The 21092-nt window shown below is 36.7% G+C and overlaps 1 protein-coding gene across 6 annotated transcripts in view; it reads left to right on the top strand.

Moving 5' to 3' along the window:
* The window catches only part of NFIB (nuclear factor I B), a 452552-nt gene extending 431504 nt beyond the window's left edge, over positions 1–21048 (top strand). For 4 of the 6 annotated variants that reach the window (XM_007465640.1, XM_007465642.1, XM_007465641.1 and 1 more), the window contains 2 exons: positions 591–679; positions 14500–15224. In XM_007465640.1, the coding sequence (XP_007465702.1) occupies positions 591–679; positions 14500–14629 (219 nt within the window). In that variant the 3' untranslated portion in view covers positions 14630–15224. Of the gene's footprint in view, positions 1–590; positions 680–9291; positions 9297–14499 lie in introns of all 6 variants that reach the window. The other 2 variants (XM_007465643.1, XM_007465644.1) reach the window with 2 other exon arrangements.
* Positions 21049–21092: the final 44 nt, after the last annotated feature.

Genomic DNA, 21092 nt, shown 5'->3' with positions numbered 1-21092 from the left:
TTTTGTAAAAAAAAAAAAAAAAAAAAAGCCACTTTGAATAAAACAAAATTAGTAAACATCTAAAACTGAATCCCTTGATGCTTCTAAACATAAGTTAGGGAGGATGTTTATAAGGTGGGACCCTTCTCCTCTAAACTGCATGTCTTCTGTGTTTTGCAAACTGCATGCTTAAAAGTTATTGATTATTTTACTCAGTGCAGATTATTTGGTATGTTACATATTTTTAAAAGCTTTTAAAATTTTTTTTCTAAAAATATATCTCTCTATTGAACATTAACGTTTGCTTTTATTTCAGCACATTTTGTACTCTAATTAATGTCTAATTGTTATGTTCTAAGCACTCATTTCTCTTGTATGCTTTAATTAATAGAGAAGCATATTGCAATAGCTTTTTCTGAAAAACAGTCTAGGAATTTTGCTTTTCAGAGTAAGGTTTTCTTTTGCTCTTTTTTTTTTTTTTTTTTTTTAAGTTGCCTCTTGGGAAAGTAAGGTTAATGCCATGTACAGTACTAGTTTGCATGTGTTCATTTAAATACTAAAAACTGTAGTACTGCTCGATCCATATCTGACTGCTAGGTTTCAATTGACAGCTGAGGATTTGTGACTGGACCATGAATCAAAACGGCAGGCATTTATACCCCAGTACCAGTGAGGATACATTGGGAATTACTTGGCAAAGGTAACATTTTAATTATTTCCAACCCTACACTTACACCTAAAATTACATGAGCTATAGTGTTTGTTTCTAACTAGCTTTACAGAAAGTATATATATGTTAAAATTTTAGTTGTTTTGGCTATATCATCCTTCTCTCCCTACCCTCTTCCTTTATTTCTCATTTAGATGCAACTTCAAATTAATTGGAGATTAGAGCATATGCTAATTGGTGACTGGAATTCCTAAGTGCTGTCAAATGTTGTGAACGATTTATAATACTGGGGGGAGGTGGGGAGGAGGGGATTTGACACTTAGATTTTAGGACCTGAAAAATGAAATCACAGTTTTAGGGAAGATTTTTTTTCAGCTGTCTGAGGAAAAAGCATGGGGTTTTCACATTATAGATTCTTCTCATTTCAGTTCTTTTTCTTTACTGCTAACGTTAAGCCATTTTACTATTCATTTACTCCCCTCTCAGAGGGAAAAAGCTACCTAAAAGAAAAATTTCAAATTCGTCAATTTAACTGTTATTAGCAACACTCATGAATTTTGGAGTGGGGGGATTGTTGGAATCAACGGCTAGAGAAGGAATTTTGTTTAAGTAAAGTTTTAACTTCTGTTTATACATTGATGTGAATCACTGAGAGCTGACTTTATTTGGTTGGCTGAGAAAATCATTCTAAAACTTCATTTTCGAAACTAGTTTTGATATTGTCTCAGGTACTGGTTTTAGAAAGTAAGTAGTGCTAATTCAGCTTCTTATGAATTATTTCAATAAAGAATAAATTGTGTCAAATTGACAAATTAAATGATTAAAATTCATGGTATAATCTTATGTAATGAGATAAAAATTTACAGAAGAGAGTGAGGTAATCCCATCAGGAGTTCAACAAAAGTAGAGCCAACATAATTTTCCAACTGTGTTATGACTGTCATCGTCTCTTTACTAAGCATCCCTGTGTTAAAAGTACATACTTGGGTATCAGTTGTAAAAGTGCTGCGCATCCCCATATGCTTCATAGAAACTGCTGAAGAGTACAGTTTCAAAGAATGAAATTAATGAAATGCCCACTTTTTTCTCAGGTAAAAATTAAGAAAATTAGTTGGATTCTGTTTTAAAAGCCTGTTGACTTTTTATTAATTCACTACCTGAAATGAATACCATATGACTTTTCCTCTTTTTAAAGATTAGTATAACATCCTCTTTAAAATGTGTACATTTTTACCTATTTTGATTTTTTTCCATGAAGCTTATATTATTCCTCCATTTGGAAAAAATACTATATATACTTACAAAAAAGAAGATAAACTCAATGAAAGAAGATAAACTATTTATTTAAATAGTCTTTATTAGTAAGTATTTTAAAATTTAATTTGATTCGACTTGATAACACAATGTTTGGATCTAGTTTTATTTTTCCTTATATTCCATGCTCTGTTGGTTGGCTAAATGGCCCATTTCTACATACAAGCCTTAACATATTTAGAAAAAATTGCAAGTCAGATGGATAGAACTTGTGTTTTTAAATGTAGCTATAGCTGTGTGAACTTCCCAATCTGTGGATTACTGATTGACATTTACTTATCTAAAATTGGGTAGTATCGCTAAAGTACATTAAAGCGAAATAAGGATATAAATTATTGAAGACTTAAACTATAACTGTACCTAGTTCGTAGTGCTGTTTCAACTCAAACACTGTTATCCCCAAAAGGAAAAGGTGAGTGGACAGTGAATCACCACAGAACACAGGTATTGGAGTGAATTAATATGACGACTAAACTCAGTTCTTAGGAGAGCATTGTTCATCTTGCAAATCATCTTCTTGGTGAAAAAGTGGTGTGGTCATCAGTTTCAGGTCACAATCAGAAAAAAAAATTGGAATTCATGTAGTTAAGATTTCTTTTATTTCCTCTCTCAAAAATAATTGTTTTGGATTAGCAGATCATGATATGTAGAATGGCCTTAGTGCTTCAAAAAGCTTGACGAAGGTAGCTTTTGGTTTGTTTCTTCCCTTTTTATCATGATTCAGAGGGCACATAATTGATAACGGCAGGCATCACGTTCATACATTCAACAGGTATTTATTGAATCTCTGTGGTGGGCAGTCCCAGACACACTGTGACTGATACAGACCCTCACCGTTCTTAAAATCCAAGTATCATACAGTTCAGAGTAAATGTGCTCAAATGCGACAGGAATTTGCTTTGCTTTGTTATACTTATCAAAAATAGGCACGCGTGGAGTCCATATTTGATCATAAAATAGGTCATGTCTGTGGCATAACATATTCATAATTTATTCATGGTTTACAGTGTGTGTCTTATAGTTATTTATGAAACTCAGTAGTTTTTTTTTTTTTTTTCCTAGAAAAGATATTGAAAAAAGAAATCACAAATGTCTGTAACACTACTACTTTTAAGGCAGATAACAGACATCTAAAATCTTCAGGGCACTGCTACAACTTTAGAATGATCTGAATAAATTAAAAATACATGAGAAATGTCTATCTGTTCAACCAGAGAATTAAATCATTTATTTGCCTTTGTCCTAATGGAATAAAGAAAATATCACGTTATTTTTGTTGCGGTTGTTGCTTTCTGTTTTGAATGAAAGGCAATCCCCGGAGACTTTGAGGTAGCAAAGGGCAAAGCAAAGAAGGTGTTTTGGTTTTGCTTTGTTTTGATTGTTGTTTGCTACCGTTACCTTCTTTGTATAATCACTCGTCCGTGGTCGCCCCCCTTTACTGCCTTGTGCCCATCCTTCTGTAGAGGTGTTTCCATGTCAAAGCAGCTCCTTCTTCAGGGCTGAAAATGGCAGTGCTGAGGGAGCTGAGTGAGTATAATCAAAACTGGAAGACTTCCTCCACCCTCCTCCCCCTCCACGCGTCCCCCACCCCACAATGTATAAACGTTCTCTTCGGAACCAAAGCTGACTCCGTTGGAAAGTTTTCACAGACTTATTAAGTTGCAACCCCGAAGGTGTTCTGTTGTTTTGACCTTAGAATTTTGTGAGCCATTTGTGTGTGTGTGTGTGTGTGTGTGTGTGTTGCTTGCGTCTTGAAAATGTGAATTTTTTTCTAACCCAAAGGTCAGGTACTGCAGTCAACCCAGAGTGAAATCCCTTGGTGGAGGGCTTACTTCTGCTTGAGGCTGGAGGGGCTCAGCTCTTAGCCGGGTAATAGGTGATGATGAGTTGCTTATGTTGTTCATAAGGGTACTGTTGTGTCTGTGCTTTGTCCTCTGATGTGGACAAATTACACTGTTACATATGTGAGTTATGTGGGTATAAACAAATTACAGCAGTTAACTCCCTAACTGGCTTTCTTTCTATAGCCAGAGCATAGCTTGTACTAGCAAATATGAAAGAGCAATATAATTGAATGAACAAGAAAAAGCCAAAGGACAATCCAAGAATAACATAAACAGAAGTTATTTAAAAACGTTGGAGGTAGTGCTTTATGCAAAAGAGAAACTGGATTTATTGTTTCATTCCCTCTTCTCCCTCTTCACCCCTTTCAAGAAAAGGCAAAGCCACAAGTGAGTGGCTGTATGTGTCTGATGGCTTCTATAAACATAGCAGCAGCCTTCAGATGGCTAAAATAAACATGTGTGTGTTACTGAAGGATATGTTTACACAAACCATTTGCTCAGCCTCTGAAATAATGAATAAATGAAGATTTTACTGAAATAATTGGAGGGATTTTTGTGTTTCTGCTGATGCCATAATTGAATGGCACCGAAGAGACTTTTATCAGCTATTTTCCATGTTACATGTGTTAGCAGTTCCTTTCTATGAGTTGAATACTTCATTCTGGAGTTACTTTACACATGTTTTTGTAAGAAATTGTCGTTTATTACTGCAATTCTAGAGAGTTGCTTGATTTCCCAGGAGAAATTTAGCAGCCAGTAAAGATTGTTTAGATCTGGTTGGTCAGGAGAAGGAGGGCAAAAAAAGAAGGAGTAATAGCGTTCATTTCATACATCTAAGCCTGTTTGCATAACCCTGTCCTCAACCATGTACCATTTTCACTGCTTTGTCCATAAAATTTTCTTTGTAAAATATATGTCCTCAACGACTCGAGAATGAATATTTAAACAAAATAATTTTCAATATTGTGGTGCAAACTATGTTTGTATGTAAATATATGTATATGTGTGCTGTGTATGCACGTACATGCATGTACACATGTGTTATACATGTGGCACATGTATGATAAGGGTAATATGTAATTAAAGGGCTTTACGTAATGCTAATAGTTAACTTGTATTTCAACATCATACCTAGACCATCCCTACAAATTCACTAGGTTAGCATTTCCTGCTTTCAGTTTGTTACCTTGACACATAACTACAGTACAACAGCTGGGTTGTTCCTGGAGTTCCTGGGGGGAGCTTTATTCTCAGAGTGCTGAATTTCCTTTTCAGCTGTCAGCTCTAAAGTGTGTTCAAAATGTTCAACTTTTTACACACCATTCTGGGCCCCTAGAACCACTCTGGGACCATGATAGAAATGCTGATAAGGTAGATGAATGGAAGAATCCCGTTCAAGGAGGGGAGTTGCAAAAGCCAAAATTGCACATGACCATTGTTTGGGAACCAGGGCTGCTAAGTAGTGTTGTTCTTTGTACTTGGATATTCTATTTAAAAGAATTACTTCCCCATTTACATAAAAATTATTTGTACCTGTTATGAAATCAAAAATTTAAATGTGATCGTTCTTAAAAATGATCTTTATCTGGTGTTTACACACACGCAGTATCTGTAATCTGGCTGTTGAAAAATACATTGGGATTTGTTGCAGTTTTGCCTAACTTTCTCCGTTTGTAAAGCAAGATTTGCACAACACAGCGTTTCCTTTTTATCTAGGAAACTCTTCAGAAGACTTCCTAAGAAATTAATTGTATTCCAGCCAGACTTGCATGCTGCCATCCCACAGGAAATGGGTCAGCAATCCATTAAGATGCCATTAGATAATCTAATTTGGAGCTTAATCTCTAAATTAACCATGCTCCATACTTGAAGCATACTTGAGAGAAAGAAAAAAAGTTTACGTTTGAATCGATAGGGGAGCCGAAGCGTGAAGAAGGCTGTTTGTTTTTTCTGTAGCCGTGGTCACGTCTCAAGCCGTCTGGTAACCAGGAGAAACCAGACATGATGTAATTCCAGATTGAACTTGAACTTCAGGGACTTAGGATAGGGGAACAATGGACCATAGGAATCAATAATGTCCATTTTCCACATGATTATGTTTGGAGATTTAAGTTAACCTTTATGGGAGAAGCAGCAGGATCTGCAGTGTGACCAAAATGGGATGACCCGGAGACAAGATGTTAGAGGAAAGAAAACAACTTTTTCTGCGATATTTTCTGAGCAGCGCTGCAGATTCCAGCAGGATTAGAAAAGTTCCCGCTCTGCAGTAAACCAGTGGCCTGTTCAGAGCACTCTTTGTTCGCTTAGGTAGGACAAACTTAATCTTACGTTTCCTGTCAGATGATTTTTGGCTGTACTGCGGGAGAAGGAGGAACGTGATGCCGAAAATTCCCAAATGTAAACCTTGCTGATTAACCCTTTGCAATGAAAGAAGTATATTAAACACCTCCTTGATTTGAAGATGTTTCATGGAAAGTACCATATTTACATATGTATTAGTTCCCTGAGAAATCAGCTCTGTCAGTGGCCAACGCACCCTTTAGTAACTTACTTTTTTGATTCTCATGTTTGCTAGTGCTGTTAGGAGGTATATAGTGAATTTTCAGTCATATTTGCAGAGATAACAAAGCATATGAATGAGTAAGCATGGTAATCAACGTAACGACAAATTACAAAAGGCGAAAAAGTTCAAGAAATTGAAGAACACAAATTTTGAATATTCAGAAATTGCAGACAGCTACAATTATTCTCTCCTTTGTTAATTTTTGTTTTATGAGAAGGAAGGTCTTTTTGCACATGTGAACAGAGTAGCAGGCATAACATAAAAACATGTTCAGTTCCTTAATCATTTTTGATTTTATGCTTAGGAATTCTGAGACAAAAAAGTTCTGTCCTTTAGAGGTCGTGCCAATAACACTGATTTTTGCTTTTCAATGAAAATCATTTGGGAAAGAATCACATTTTGCCTTTGTATAAAACTTACATTTCTATTTAATTTGGTATGCCTTGGGTGATTTTCTCTAGTGAAAGGCACTATTTGGAAGCACTATTTTTGTAGGGAATTTTGTCTGCTGTTGAAGACTCACATATGCTAATAAGGGGAGCTGTAGCACTTGTAACAATAGCACTGAAAAGGAGCTCAGGGATAGAAAGGAATACAGACTAGAGAAAGAGGATGGAAATCCACACGTAGGATTCTCCGCTGGGGTGCAGTCTGTGGGAGGAGGTCAAATCGCTACTTTGAGCCTCGTAATTCTATATTTTTAATTGGCTAAAACCTCCCACAGCTACGTAGCTTGTTAGATACATATGCGTCTGTGTACTGTCATTTATTTACAATTAGTCATCTTCATAGTAAATCTCTATCTTCCATTTTCAGTTCTAAAACATGAAAAAAACTGGAACACAGTTTTTAGGGTTTTTTAAAAATTTGGCCTGTTTAGGGGAAGATTATTTTTCCTACTTCTGTCTAAAGTAAACATTTTAAGGAAATAAGTTTTTATTACTTTCAAGTATATAGATTGCCTTGTTGAAGGGTCTTCTAGAATTTTGTAAGGGCTGTTTACTAAAAGAGTACAGACATTATAATGTACACATTAGGTAATTAGCTGCAGTGGCCCCATACATAAAGGCTCTTCTTGCCCTGTGCTTTTCATTGGATGACATATTTCACTGGCATATGCCATTATTTTATTTAGAAAATGCTAGTACTCACACATAGTAAAGTTAACACGCAATCCAGCATGCCCTGATAACAAAACCCACCTGAAACAACTGAATATAAATTAATGAGCTTTGATGGCCTACGGATTGGATATGTTATTTTCAAAATCGTTGGTCCCCAAGGAGTAGCAATGAAACAGGCTATTTTCCTACTTAGTTAAGAAACAGATATGTTTCTCTTTCATTACTATGAAGTGTTGTTGCTTGCAGTTAGAAGAATTCCATTGAGACACCTGCAGTTTATGATATTTGGTGTTTCTCAGAGAGCCCACAAGAGTACTTTGCAGTTAGGTTAAGAGCCGGCCAGGGAGCTTTCCAATACAGATTATTACAAATAGTAATAATCATTAGAAATCATCGTGCATGCAAATAGGATCATTCCGATGGCAATAATGATACTTAAAAATGGGGGAAATAAATTGAAGAAACCCAAGACCTGTGTAAAGCACTTTCACTTCTAGTCTAGCTGCATCAGAAGTGGAACGCAACAAGCAAGTTACTGACATACAGCCACATCTGTATGTACCTCAAAAAAGGTAAATAGTGCCTTCAGCTGAAAAGAATCTGGAATTGGATAAATAAAATACAGGTATTTGTGTTGAAAAGTTATATTCTTTGGGAATTTCAGTGTGCCTAAATGATTTGGACCTCAATTCATAGAATCTCTTGTATAATTCAAGGATAATATGAATTCTTGCTTAGTAATATTAGTAGTGTGTTCACAGAAGAGGGAGATTAGGTGAAGTGTAGTGGGTAAGAATGCAGGTTTTAGAACCACGCTGCTAGATTTCAAATCCTGGCTTCTACAATCTAACAGCAGCAGGGGTTGAGCAAGACACAACTTCCCAGCTTCAGTTTCCTCATCTGTAAAGTCAGAATAATAATGGTACTTTTCTCATAAGTGTATTATGAGGATTGAAAGCTTTAAAGTAGGTCTAGCACGTAGATCAGTGCCTGGCAAATGCACACACTAGGTAAGTGCTAGCAACTAGTATATTTAATAAGTACCATTTTCTTTGCTCTAATACATTAATGAATTCTTAGATATATTCTTTATATATAATAATTTATGTAATAATTCCTAAATACATGGGTACTTAAATACTACCCATATATTCCTTCCCCTGGTCTGATGGAGCATTTTTTCATAAGACAGTCTGCAGCATTTGTGCTATATTGTTTGAAATAAGCCTCCAGTCCAAATGCACACATCCAGGACAGCATGGTTTCTAACTTAATACTTAATTAGCCTGCCCTTGATTGGTTTTTCCAGGTAGATTTTAGCTATTAATAGGGAAAATTGTTTATTGTGCATTTTGGGAGAGATACTATTACCTGTGTGTTCATATTATAGTAACAGAATTAGAAAAGTTTAGCCAAGGAAATAATAAACTTTCCTTCTTGGGGGTATTTGAAACAGGTGCAGTGGAATTAAGGGCAAATCCTGCTTTTAAATTAAGGTATTTATTTTATTTATTTTCCATGCTTTCTGGGCCATTGCTTATTATTATTTTTTTTTTGTGGTATGCGGGCCTCTCACTGCTGTGGCCTCTCCCGTCGCGGAGCACAGGCTCCGGACGCGCAGGCCCAGTGGCCATGGCTCACGGGCCCAGCCGCCCCGCGGCACGTGGGATCCTCCCCGACCGGGGCACGAACCCGTGTCCCCTGCATCGGCAGGCGGACTCTCAACCACTGCGCCACCAGGGCAGCCCAATTGCTTATTTTTATTGCTATCTATAAGTAATGTGGCTACTGGTACAGTTGAGGTATGTATGAATATATACAATTCTTGGTGCTTCATTCCCGTAATATTTTTTTAAGCTTCTTAAAAGAGTACTTACTATCTTTAAAGCAAATATGGTAGTCTTATGATTAAATCAGTATGTAAAATCTGAATGGGTGATATGATTATTCCCCTGAAAAGTATTAGTACACTGGATACTTTGACATTTCATAAAATGTTTGACAAATGGGTTGCCCAACCCATTATCAGATGCACACAGACTAGTAATAAATGAATTTTGCCATTCTTCAATTAGCTTTTATTTCAGGGCGAATAGTTGAAGGAAGCCTTTGACTTTGGTTCTTTACTAAACTTATGACTCCATATATGTTTACTTGGTACGCCATGGTTCTTGCGTGGATACCAAGTTAAAAGCTAAGGACCCAACCCTTTTTGGCCTAGAACACACAGTCACAGAATGCATAATTTTTATAAAGCACAACCAAGTCAGATGTTGACTTGTCCAGAGGAGTTTTCTCACTTTCTTTCTTTGAAAGGTACAGAGTCTCTTTACTCCTTGTAGATGCAAAGACTAGCCATTTTATCCAATTTGTCCCGGAAAAGAAATATATAAATAGTGTATCATTTTTAAAAAGAAGAAGGAGGTATCTTCCTCCTCCTTAATCCTCACCGTAACGTCACTCTCAACCAGCTTTGTTTTCAAAGGAGGTAGATATATCAAATTTCAGATTTGCTAGATCACCCTGACTGATCACATATTCTGTGCACAAGTCTGCTGCAGCACTAGCCAGCTGTGTGGGGCATGGGAAATTCATTGTCTCCTGAAGCAAATACATTTTGCCTTCAGAAAACTCTGTTCAAAAGTTCTTTTGAATGTTTGGTCAATGTCTAACTTCCCAGGGAAGCAGTATATAGTTAAATGGCCATGGGAATCAGAACTGATTCGTATCTGAGATCTAGGTGGGTAACGTTGGATGAGTTTAAGCCTCAACTTTCTCATCTGTTGAAAGGGGATAATGATGGCAGTTTCAAGAGTTCATTGAGAAAATTAAGTGACATAGCATATGTAAAACACCCAAGATAGCACCTTGTTCATAGTAGGCCCTCAGCATGGTATCTTCTGGAAGTTTCTGCCTTTACGCTAATTCTGTCTACCTGAACCATGGAACAAGTCTATGTTTCTTTTCAACTCAACTATCATGTCTTCCCTGTTTCCGTTTAATGTTCCTCAAATGACATGATTTGGTGGGTTTCTTCACCAAAAAAATGCCATAGAGTTTTTTTCTCTTGAAGAGCGATGCCTAGAAGAAACACAATGCTTCTGAGATAGTCTGATCAGTATAAAATGAAGCCGTACCATCACCTACCATTAATGCATCTTAAGGTCAAAGTAATTTGTTTGTTTGCTTCTTTCCTTTGGTGGCGGGGGTGGGGGGGGGCGGCAGCCACATCATACATTTGATCAGAATCATATGAAAATATGATCCATGATATCAGATATATTAATTTTTCCTGTAATTTTTATTTAACTTTATCTTATTTTTAATGAAATATCTCATTATATACTTAGAGCGTACATAGAGTAGAAGTCACTAGGGTGAATTCTGCTTTGTGTTAAAGTATTCTCAAAATATTTGGGGCTTTTTTTTGTGCCTGATTTTCCACGAAGTGCTTGTATTCTTTTCTCTTTTTACTAGTATGGCAGGTATATATATTTATTTTTTGTTTTTGTTGTTCTTGTTGTTTTTTGCTATACGGGGGCCTCTCACCGTTGTGGCCTCTCCCGTTGTGGAGCACAGGCTCCGGACGCGCAGGCTCAGCGGCCATGGCTCACGGGCCCACAGCATGTGGGATCCTCCCGGACCGGGGCACGAACCCATGTCCCCTGCATCGGCAGGCGGACTCTCAACCACTGCGACACCAGGGAAGCCCAATATTTTTTAAAGATGTGCTTTCAACTTTCAATCGTGCTCATCTTCTGTTTGCCTTAAAAAAAAAAGGTGATTTGGCAATGGAAAATGTAATGAAGACCAAGTAAATGAGTGCTTGAAGATATATTGCTGAAGTGGCTTAATTTGACTTTGAATATTTTCAAATCTTTCAATTGAGAGACTCTCATCTCTTGATAGACAGAGACACAGATTATTGGATTGAATATAAGGTTATCCATATAATTTTCATTCTATTAGAAATTAAAATGATTAAGCATTTTACATGTAACTAGTTGTATATGTACATAACTATGAAAGTGTGTTTATTTTATCCATGCTGGCAATCATCGACATTGACTTATGTAGAGAGAGTTGATATGTAAAAAGCACTGTTAAATTTTTACCTGAAAAACTATGAGATTTGAGGCATTGTCTTTTAGAAATTAAATGATCTAAGTTATTTTGTTTGGTTAAACATTTTTCTTTGCACTGTTATCATAATCTTTGAATTAGTTTTACCAGATTTTTTTCAACGGGACTACCAAAAAGCTCTAAAAAAATGTCTGTGCCTTACAGTTCTGTATTTAACCTCCAGATTGGCAATAAGAGACTTGTAAACTCATATATGGGATCTGCATAGTGTTAATGTCTGAGATTTATTTCCCCCCACAGGTTCATAAACAGTATTGACAAATATATCACACACTGCAATTTTGACGTGGTCATAATGTAGCATGGGAGGTTTGAAAGGTTTAAATAAACATCTAAATTGAATTTGTTAGCTCTTCTGCAGCAAGAGTCCTGTTAGTCACTAGCATCTATGTATTTTTATCAAGGATTTTCCATAAACTAACAATACATGTCTCTTCTAAAGAACTGAGTAAGAAAGCTATGGCAAAATAAACCCTGAATTCCTGTCTTTTCTGCCATTAGTCAGTAGACTTCTCCATTTAAGGAGTCGCATCTATTTTCAAGCATTAAAATACACTTTATTTTCCTAAAATATGCAGTTTCTAAATGACTTCCTAGAGCCCATTTAATTTGGGACTCGTTAATTTTGCAAAGTTATTTACTTGTCGTTGACATTTTCTTTTACTGTCAAGGATTATCAATTTGAGCTAGTCTTTTTGTTTTTTGTACATGCTTCCTGCTTTAGGTTAAAAATAATGGAGATCCATTTTTGTCATTTATTTGTTGAGCAATAATTAGCATCAGCTGTGGCCAGCAATAAGGATTGATAAGATAGGGTCATTTTCTTTAGAGATCTTACCTTTCAATAAGTAAGATAATCATAGATACAGATAATTATGATATGAGGTAGTGCTATATAGTAGTGCTATGTAATCAAGTGCAGTAGGGCAGTGGAGGGAAAATGTTTCATGAGGCGTCATGTAACACTCCTCCCAATCAGTGGCCCAATCAGTGGTGCAAAATGCAGAAATAATTGTTGAAGATGTGCGTGGGAAGAGAGAAATATGTGAAAACAGTTAAGTCTCTTGGAAAAGGTTTCAATAACAACTTTTTATTCTACAGAATTATGATTTTTTTTTATCCTATAATGACATATCCTTTTATTTGAATTTTTTGTTTCAAGTATTATATGATTTTTCCTGCATAGTTAATTTTTGTTAATGCTAAACATCTCTAATTTTAAGTTCAGAGCTGCCTATTTTCTTATTGTAGGGGCCAAACTGCAGTGTACTCATGAAATTATGTGATTATGAGCAACACTTTTAAAAAATATATAGTTGGGTGTGATTTGGAATATGTAATTGATTTGCCTGTTAATCCAAAAATTTACTGAGCACCTACCATGTACCAGGTACTATATTAGATGGAGAACAGAAAGAGAAGTGGACTTTGTTATTATGGATCTCATACTCTAATCACAAAATCCCTTTAGCATAAAAGGTCATTGTGAATATTTTTCTGTTAAAATATTAACTCAGAAATATGTACCTAGACGTAATAATAAGCCTCTCTATTTGTTTAAAAGCGTCATGGGAGTGAGAAGTTACATTTCAAGTTCTTTTTTTTTTTTTAATCCAAGCTTTTTCTTTTTTGGGGTTGGACGGAGTAGGTAGGAAAATTGTTCCTTCAAGGTAATATTCCATAAAAGTTTTTGTACCTCTGGAATTTAAATATGAAAAAATAAGGGTGTCTAGCTTGATAGCTACCATAGTAGAATCCATCTCACCTCATGGCTCCAAAAGTAAAGAAAAGGATATAAATTAAATTTAAAGGATAAATTAAATTTAAAACATTGAAGTTGTATTTCCATGCCAGACGATGACAAAACTGGGTATGGAATTGTCAGTTGGATGTTTTCTTGTTTCATGATTATTTATGCAGCTGTTACTTAGCTGATATTAGTTCCTAGTTGAATGTTGAAACAAATAATGCATCTGATTAGGTATACCCAGAACGTATGTTATGGGGTTGTTTTGTGACATGTAGGTGTCGTGTTATTTTCCTCTGTATGATACTTATTTAATGAGAGATTATGCCAGTAGCAATTAGCTGTTTTTTGAACTGTTTTTGTTTTATACAGCCCCAAATACAACATCGGTGAAATTAGAGTTGGTTGGAGAGGGCCAAGCCTCTCCTCTGCTTACTCCCTCCCTGTGGGGCTTCTCCCAGGCCGCTCTCCAGACTCCCAAACTCAGAGCAGCTGGGATGTGGAGACATGACTGATGCGGAGGGACAGGGGATGCCCTGGCTTCTGGTGTCAGCTTCCAACTACACATTATGCACTGGCCTTCCGATAAATGTATTTTCTCTTATTGTGAAGGGAAAAAAAAAAAATCTCTTTCATTATGGCTTTCAATTTTATTCAACCGATAGGCAGGTGAAAAATTGAAATACATCACAATTGCTGGTGAATTAAAACAAGATCAGAATATTGCTTGCAAAGTATGTTGGCACTGTTGTAGATTTGCTCTTTTCTTTCTCTTTCTTTTTTTTTTTTGACAAAAAATCATATTATATTTACATCAGAGTAGACCAAGTATTTTAGGAAGAGTATCCTCAATCAGAGTTTAATAACTATGGATGAGTCTTACTCGAGTTTTTTTCACAATTCGTCTTACCATCCGTGAAAGAAATAGACCATGTAGCTTATATACGTATAATGTTTATAATTTAGCACATGTATCTCATATTAAACTGCAATTTGGAAAAAAGCTATTATAGTAATTTGATGCCTATGGAATTTATATTTCTAATATTGTTGTAGAGTAACGTTGTATTTTTTCTTTTTCTCTTCCCTCCCTCCTGCCCCTCTCCTGCCAACAGTCCTGGTACCTGGGCTAGCTTGGTTCCTTTCCAAGTATCAAATAGGACACCCATCCTACCGGCAAATGTCCAAAATTACGGTTTGAACATAATCGGAGAACCTTTCCTTCAAGCAGAAACAAGCAACTGAGGGAAACATGAAATACAACACTAGTTTAAGAAATTAAAAAAAAAAAAAAGGAAAAGAGAAGACTGGACAAAACAAACAAAAAGGGAGAAAGGAAAAAAACTGAAGAAAGAAGATAATAGACCAGCAATCGCAGCACTTACAATCACTAATTCCCTTAAGGTTGAAACTGTAATGACATAAAAAGGGTCGATGATATTTCACTGATGGTAGATCGCAGCCCCTGCAAAGTAGCCTTTGTTACATGAAGTCCGCTGGGAAATAGATGTTCTGTCTCTATGACAATATATTTTAACTGACTTTCTAGATGCCTTAATATTTGCATGATAAGCTAGTTTTATTGGTTTAGTATTCTTGTTGTTTACGCATGGAATCACTATTCCTGGTTATCTCACCAACTAAGGCTAGGAGGCGGCATCAGAAGTGCTGGGTGACAGAGCCATGAGCCAGCCATTTTATAAGCACTCTGATTTCTAAAAGTTAAAAAAAATATATATGAAATCTCTGTAGCCTTTAGTTATCAGTACAGATTTATTAAATTTTGGCCCTTAACCCAGCCTTTTCCAGTGTGTAACCCAGTTTGAAATCTTTAAAAAAAAAAAAAAAAAAAAAAAAGAAAAAAAGAAAAAGAAAAAAGAAAAAAAAAAAAACAGTTTGAACACAAAGGCTCTATGGAAGAAATGCCTCTATGTAGGTGAAGTGTTATCTCTGCATGCAACAGTAAAAATTAATATAATAGTTTCCCCACAAAAGAAACACTTAACAGAGGCAAGTGCAATTTATAAATTTATATCTAAAGGGGAATCATGATTATAAGTCCTTCAGCCCTTGGACTCTAAATTGAGGGGATTAAAAAGAATTTAAAATAATTTTGAACGAATTTATTTTCCCCTCAGTTTTTGAGGGCAGTAAAAAGGCATTAAATCAAGACAAATCATGTGCTTGAGGAAAAAAAAAATTAATGAAAACACAGCACTTATGTTGGTTTAGCTGCAGCCTCCTTGGAGGTAGAATTTATTTATTTAAAATTACTGGTTGCATCAAGAACCCATAGGGTGTACAAAAGGTTCTATAAAATCTGCATTCTAGAGACAAAGAGGCAGGCAAATCCATGTCACAAGGGTAAAGCTTACAGTTTACAAACTGGGAACGCCAGGGTGTAGGATATAAAAATGCACTCTTGAGAAAACAAATGTAATCAGGGTGCTGAATACTTGCATGGTGCTTTCAGACATTAGCCTTGTTCAACAAATTTCTTGTATTGACAGATCTGTGGTGTGCATGGGCAGACACATTTTTGCCTCTATGTCTCTTAAAATTTTAATTAAAAATACTCTTTCCAGTAATCCTAATTTGCACGAAGATATAATGTCCACATTACGTGCCTTGCCTTGAAATCTAAAAAACAAAAAAAACACAAAAAAACACAAAAAAGTGACATCACTACACTTGTTTTGCTGCATTTATTATCATTTTAAATCTTTACCATTTTTATGACAAAATATTTTGTACTCCAGACGAAGAAAAACGTGTGACATCATGGATTTTTTAGACAGTTATACCTTTATCTCACATTTATAAAGCATATCATGGCTGTGTATAGTTGCCGCTTAAAAATTGTAATCGACCAGCAATATTTTCAGTATTTTGGTGTTTTTTCTATTAACCTTTCATGTTTTTCATCTTCCAATTAATATTTGGGGGGGAGGGATTTCAAATTTATACGAATTATGCAATACCAAGTTTTGCCTATGTAGGTAGTGCTTTTAGCTGTATTGGTTATTATAGGTAAGTACACAGATTTAAAAAAAAAAATAATGTATGCTTTTCTTTTTGTTTGTTTGTTTTAATTGACCAAAGTGGGTACTGCTATTTTTGCAGTGTGATGAGGTCCTTTTGTGTACTGAGAGATGGACAGGGGATTTTTTTTAATATACATATATATATATTCTGGGGTGGGTGGGAGGATTTTTAACACTTTACAGTGTAGCTGTGAAGCAGGGCACCCTGAGATGGGCCTGGGCTGCACAGCGACTGTTCTGCCTACTGTGAAAAACTTCAACTTCACAGGTTTCCCTCTCAAACTCCCCACCTGGGGTGCAAGCGGAACTCCTTTCTGCTTTTCATAGCAACAGAGTAAGAGCAAGCAAACACAACCAATTCACCTGGAGGCAGACTTGGCTTAAAACAAACGGTCTTATCTTTTTTTTTTTTTGGGGGGGGGGGGTCGTTTTTCTTGAAAGTTCCGGATCCACAGTGGAGAGTGAGCCTGTCTCATAGTTAGCAGATAGTCGTTGAAAAGTACGTCTAGCAGATGTTTCAACTTTGGGGCTTTAACACCTGAGCATACTTTCTCCTCTAAAATATGCCATCCTGCTGGAGGGGGTGCTCCCGCATCCTTTCCCCATCACTTTCCTTCCCCATTTCTTCATTTCATGAGTGTTAGTCTGTGATTTACCTGTGACTCACTACTTCAAACGGATGGTAGTGCGCTTGGAAATTTTTTTTAATATCCAGGAGATTGAACAGAGGGCTATTATTACATGCATTCGGACTTCTAGATTAAAATCAAAGTTCAATTTTTAAGGAACAAAAATAATAAGGCTTGTTAAGTTTTCATTTTACCTGCCCTTTTTAAACAGAGAACCAGAGTAGAAGGGAAATAGAGAATTTTTAGAAATGAATTTTCCTGTGGATGAATTAAGCCCATTAGATGCTGATGGGATTTTTTTTTTAAGGGATGGTGCCTCAAGTATACATTGGATTTAATTTCCCCGGAGGGCTAGAGGGCGAATGGAGGCTGGTTCTACTTTACTCTGCCCCACTGCCCGCCCCCACCCCCGCCGCCCCACCCAGTCCCATTGAGGGAATTCATTACTAGGGGGAAAATCTTTTAGAATTAGTGACACATGGTGGGCTGTCCTGAGGAGCCCCCCGACCCCCTTCCCCCAGGCCGTGGCCTAATAAAATAAACTGTCTATTGTTCTCACAGCATATCATTTAATAATGAATACTTTAGAACAATGCTTATGGGCCTGAGAATTGTGTTTGATTAGCCCATTCAGTTTGATAGCCCCAATGCTGAAAAGCACAGCAGGAGCCCAAGTTCAAAAGGAAGTCCAGTCGTTTCTGTGATGACTTGCCCTGGTGGAAAACAGATCATCTCAGCCAAGCTCTTCATGTCTCTTCAACCTAGTAGGTGAACAAATCAACCTCACAGGACACGCAGTATTTTTCTAAGAGCAGAGTCGCTCTCTTTTTTTTTTGCCAGTGAATGAGCAGCTCTAGCTAAATAAGTTACACACTGTGGGTATTCCTGCCTGCCTCTTGAATACAAAGGCCTAGTTCAAGTGTTGCTTTTTTTTTTTTAATCATTTTTTTTTTCTCCTTTCCTTTTGAGATAAAACTCTTAAAAAGATATTACTTCTCTATATAATCTCATCCACTTCGGCCTCCTCCTCTTTTTACCAGGAAGTATCTTGTGACTAAGGGCCCCCCCTCTTGCAGGTCTTGCACGCCCCTCCCCTCCCCAGAACTGCAGAGCTACAGGATGGTGAAGGTCACCCAAGGGCATCAGTAGGGGGTGGCGTCTCCAGCCCCGGCTCCGCGGCACTGTTCAGCTTTCCCTGCGTTGCTTTGCAGCCCACCCCTCACAGTGCCTCTGAAGTGTTTCCTCTGGAGTGACATGAGCGTTTGAGGCTTGTCTAAGGAGAAAAAAGAAAAAGGCAGTGAAGGAGACTGTACATAAAGACATGGCAAAAATCTTAATTATAGCAATATAGTTATGGGGTAATGTTCGGGTGGGCAGCTCCATTAAAAAAAAAAATATGTGAATGGATCTGTGAAGCTGCGAGTAGCAAGAAGAGCGAAAGGTCTTCTTCATGAACCGCCTACCTTGTAGACAGTAATTTGTACACTGTATAGTTTTGTTAAGAATTTTTTTTTAAATTAAAATTCCCATGTTTGTAAAGCTAACTTTTTAACAATTATAATGGAACTATATGTTGTTTCCATTTTTAAAGTAAACAAGAATATTCCTTGTTTGGAGACTGGACTTGAGTTAAAACTCTCCAGGCTCTTAAGTTATGTATTAAAAAAAAAAAAAAAATCTGTCCATGTTAGGAGTTATTTCACAGATTCCTGTGCTTGAAAAGCATAGGATACTAATCCTTTAAAAAAGTGTAAATGGAGAAAAGTTATATTTTATGAAGGTTATTTTGTTGTATTTAGTATTGGAAAAGTTGGTTTTCAGAGCATTTCAGAATGTCGGAAGCACCACTGTCTTTTTATTAGTATATACGGCCTTTAGCAAAAGTTTTTGTGATTGTTACGTGATGGTATTTAAGGTTGTTTCACAGAGCATTCAGGATAGGCAGAAAATGACAAAACCGTGCTATGTCTCACATAACGTGTCCTCAGGGAGCAGAATCTTGGATTTGTGACTTGTAGCTTCATAAGGACTCAACAAAAGAGATTGCACAGGGACATCTTCAGCGGTGTGACACCAGGACATGTGTTCTTTACCTAGATTCAAACTCTATGTACCGTGTGAAACGAAGGCTGCAGAAAGTTATCCCATATTCAGTGTACAGTATTCATTTGTAATGAAACAACTCTACAATATTGCTGGCAGATAGGCCCCAAGCATGACATTCAATATAGTTTACATGTTCCTGTCAAGGTCTTTGGTTAACATTAACCAGCTGCATGCTTCCTGGACTTTAAAAAATTGGGTTTCTATTGAAAACTTTTTTTTTTCTTAAATGTGCAGGCTATTCAAGTCCAACTGTAAAAGCTCAAAATTGAATGTTCTACTCCATGCTGAAGGAGCTGAAAGCTGCCTTCTTCATATTTTGCACTTTCTGGTAGTTCCTCTGTTTTTTTTCTAATTCCTTAAAAATTGTGTGGGTGGGGTGGAGCACTGCAGTTGGGGGGTAACATGGACCACTGATTTTTGCCCTTTGACCCTGCACAATGACCTTTGCATCAGCCAAACTCATTGCCATGACAACTCTTTGTACTGTGTCCGTGCCACAGATCTGTGGGTGACATTGTTCATATAGTCAAAGGGGACAAGTTGGAGACGGTCAATTTTTACATTTTTTTGTTGTTGTTGCAATTCTTTCTTCAATGGTTGTAAGTAGTTTTGTTTTTTTGTTTTTTTTTAATAATAAAAGGGTTCACTAGTTAAGACTCTTTAGAAATATCTGTGTGTTGCAATTCAAATTGTTGAGATTGTGAAAACGCTTCAGTGCCACTAGCCTATGAGCACGCCAGCCCCAGCCTCTGATAACTTTTATTGCATGATACAGTACCAGTAACAAATGGTGGCCTACATACACAAAAGGCAGTGTGAGCTGGTGACACTAAAGCCAGTCTTGTATTACTGTATTTTTGACAGAATGGTTTTGAAAACTGTGCTACAGGGACTGATGTGGCAAATATATCTCTTTATGCAGAAGGAAGCCTTTTTTTTTTTTTTTTTTTTTAAGAAGTATGGCTTATTATGCATTCTTCATCGAGGGCATTGAAGTTGCATGGACTGAAAAAAAGTTGATGCAAAACGAGAAAGAAACAAACAAAAAAAAAAAAACCAGCAAAATGTTTACCAAAAAACTCAAACAAATGAGCAGTGCCTGTTCAATTTCACAGTCTCTGTTGAGTTCAGTTGTAAATATGTTTCAAATGACATTTTCTTGGGAAAAAAAAAAAAATCTCTACAACATTGTAGAATGTGAGGGGTAACTCCAACCCAGGCATAGGCTTCTCAAAGCTGCATTAGATTATGTCTTCATCAAGCTGTTAATTTGTGCTTATATCACATAGAACTTTTAGCATCCTGGGAAGAGGTGCCCTCACCTCAATGATATTTCTCTGAGAACAACTTTTGTAGGACTGTGTGTTTCTTTAGATACATTTAGTACAACTGTAGGTGACGAGTAGTCAGTTATTGCTTGCTAGCTACACACCAGGGTTGATCCATTTTAAAACTTTTGGCATTTTTGTCCTCATGGGCCATAAATACAGAACCTTGTATTTTAATTAAATTTTTTCAAAAAGGAGGCACATGCACAATCTCCGTGTAACAAACCTTTAGCAGTAGGATGTATTATATGACAGTTACTTAATTTCTGGCGTTCAGACCTCTGGGATCAGCCCCAGACTGGGCCAGAATGTTAGCGAAGGTTTTATTGTGCCCGGTTGGAGGATAATGTTCTTTGGGTACTTTTTGTGGGTTGCAAATGAACTCAATTGCCACAAGTTTTAAACTGGTGTAAATCAAGCTTGACTTAATGTGATTGTTACTGTTATATCCAGCCTATACTGCTAGCAGCTGCTCATACTGCAGTCAATTACTGGAAGCAGATATATTTCCTATGCAAAAACTGTTTAAACAATAAAATGAGCTATGCTACAGACTCCGGCCTCATGTTTTATTTTCCTCCTCCACCTCTTCCCGCCGCTC

This window comes from Lipotes vexillifer, unplaced genomic scaffold, assembly GCF_000442215.2.
Source record: "Lipotes vexillifer unplaced genomic scaffold, Lipotes_vexillifer_v1.1 scaffold31, whole genome shotgun sequence".
Classification (NCBI taxonomy): domain Eukaryota; kingdom Metazoa; phylum Chordata; class Mammalia; order Artiodactyla; family Lipotidae; genus Lipotes; species Lipotes vexillifer.
This window is presented reverse-complemented; position numbering and strand designations above follow the sequence as displayed.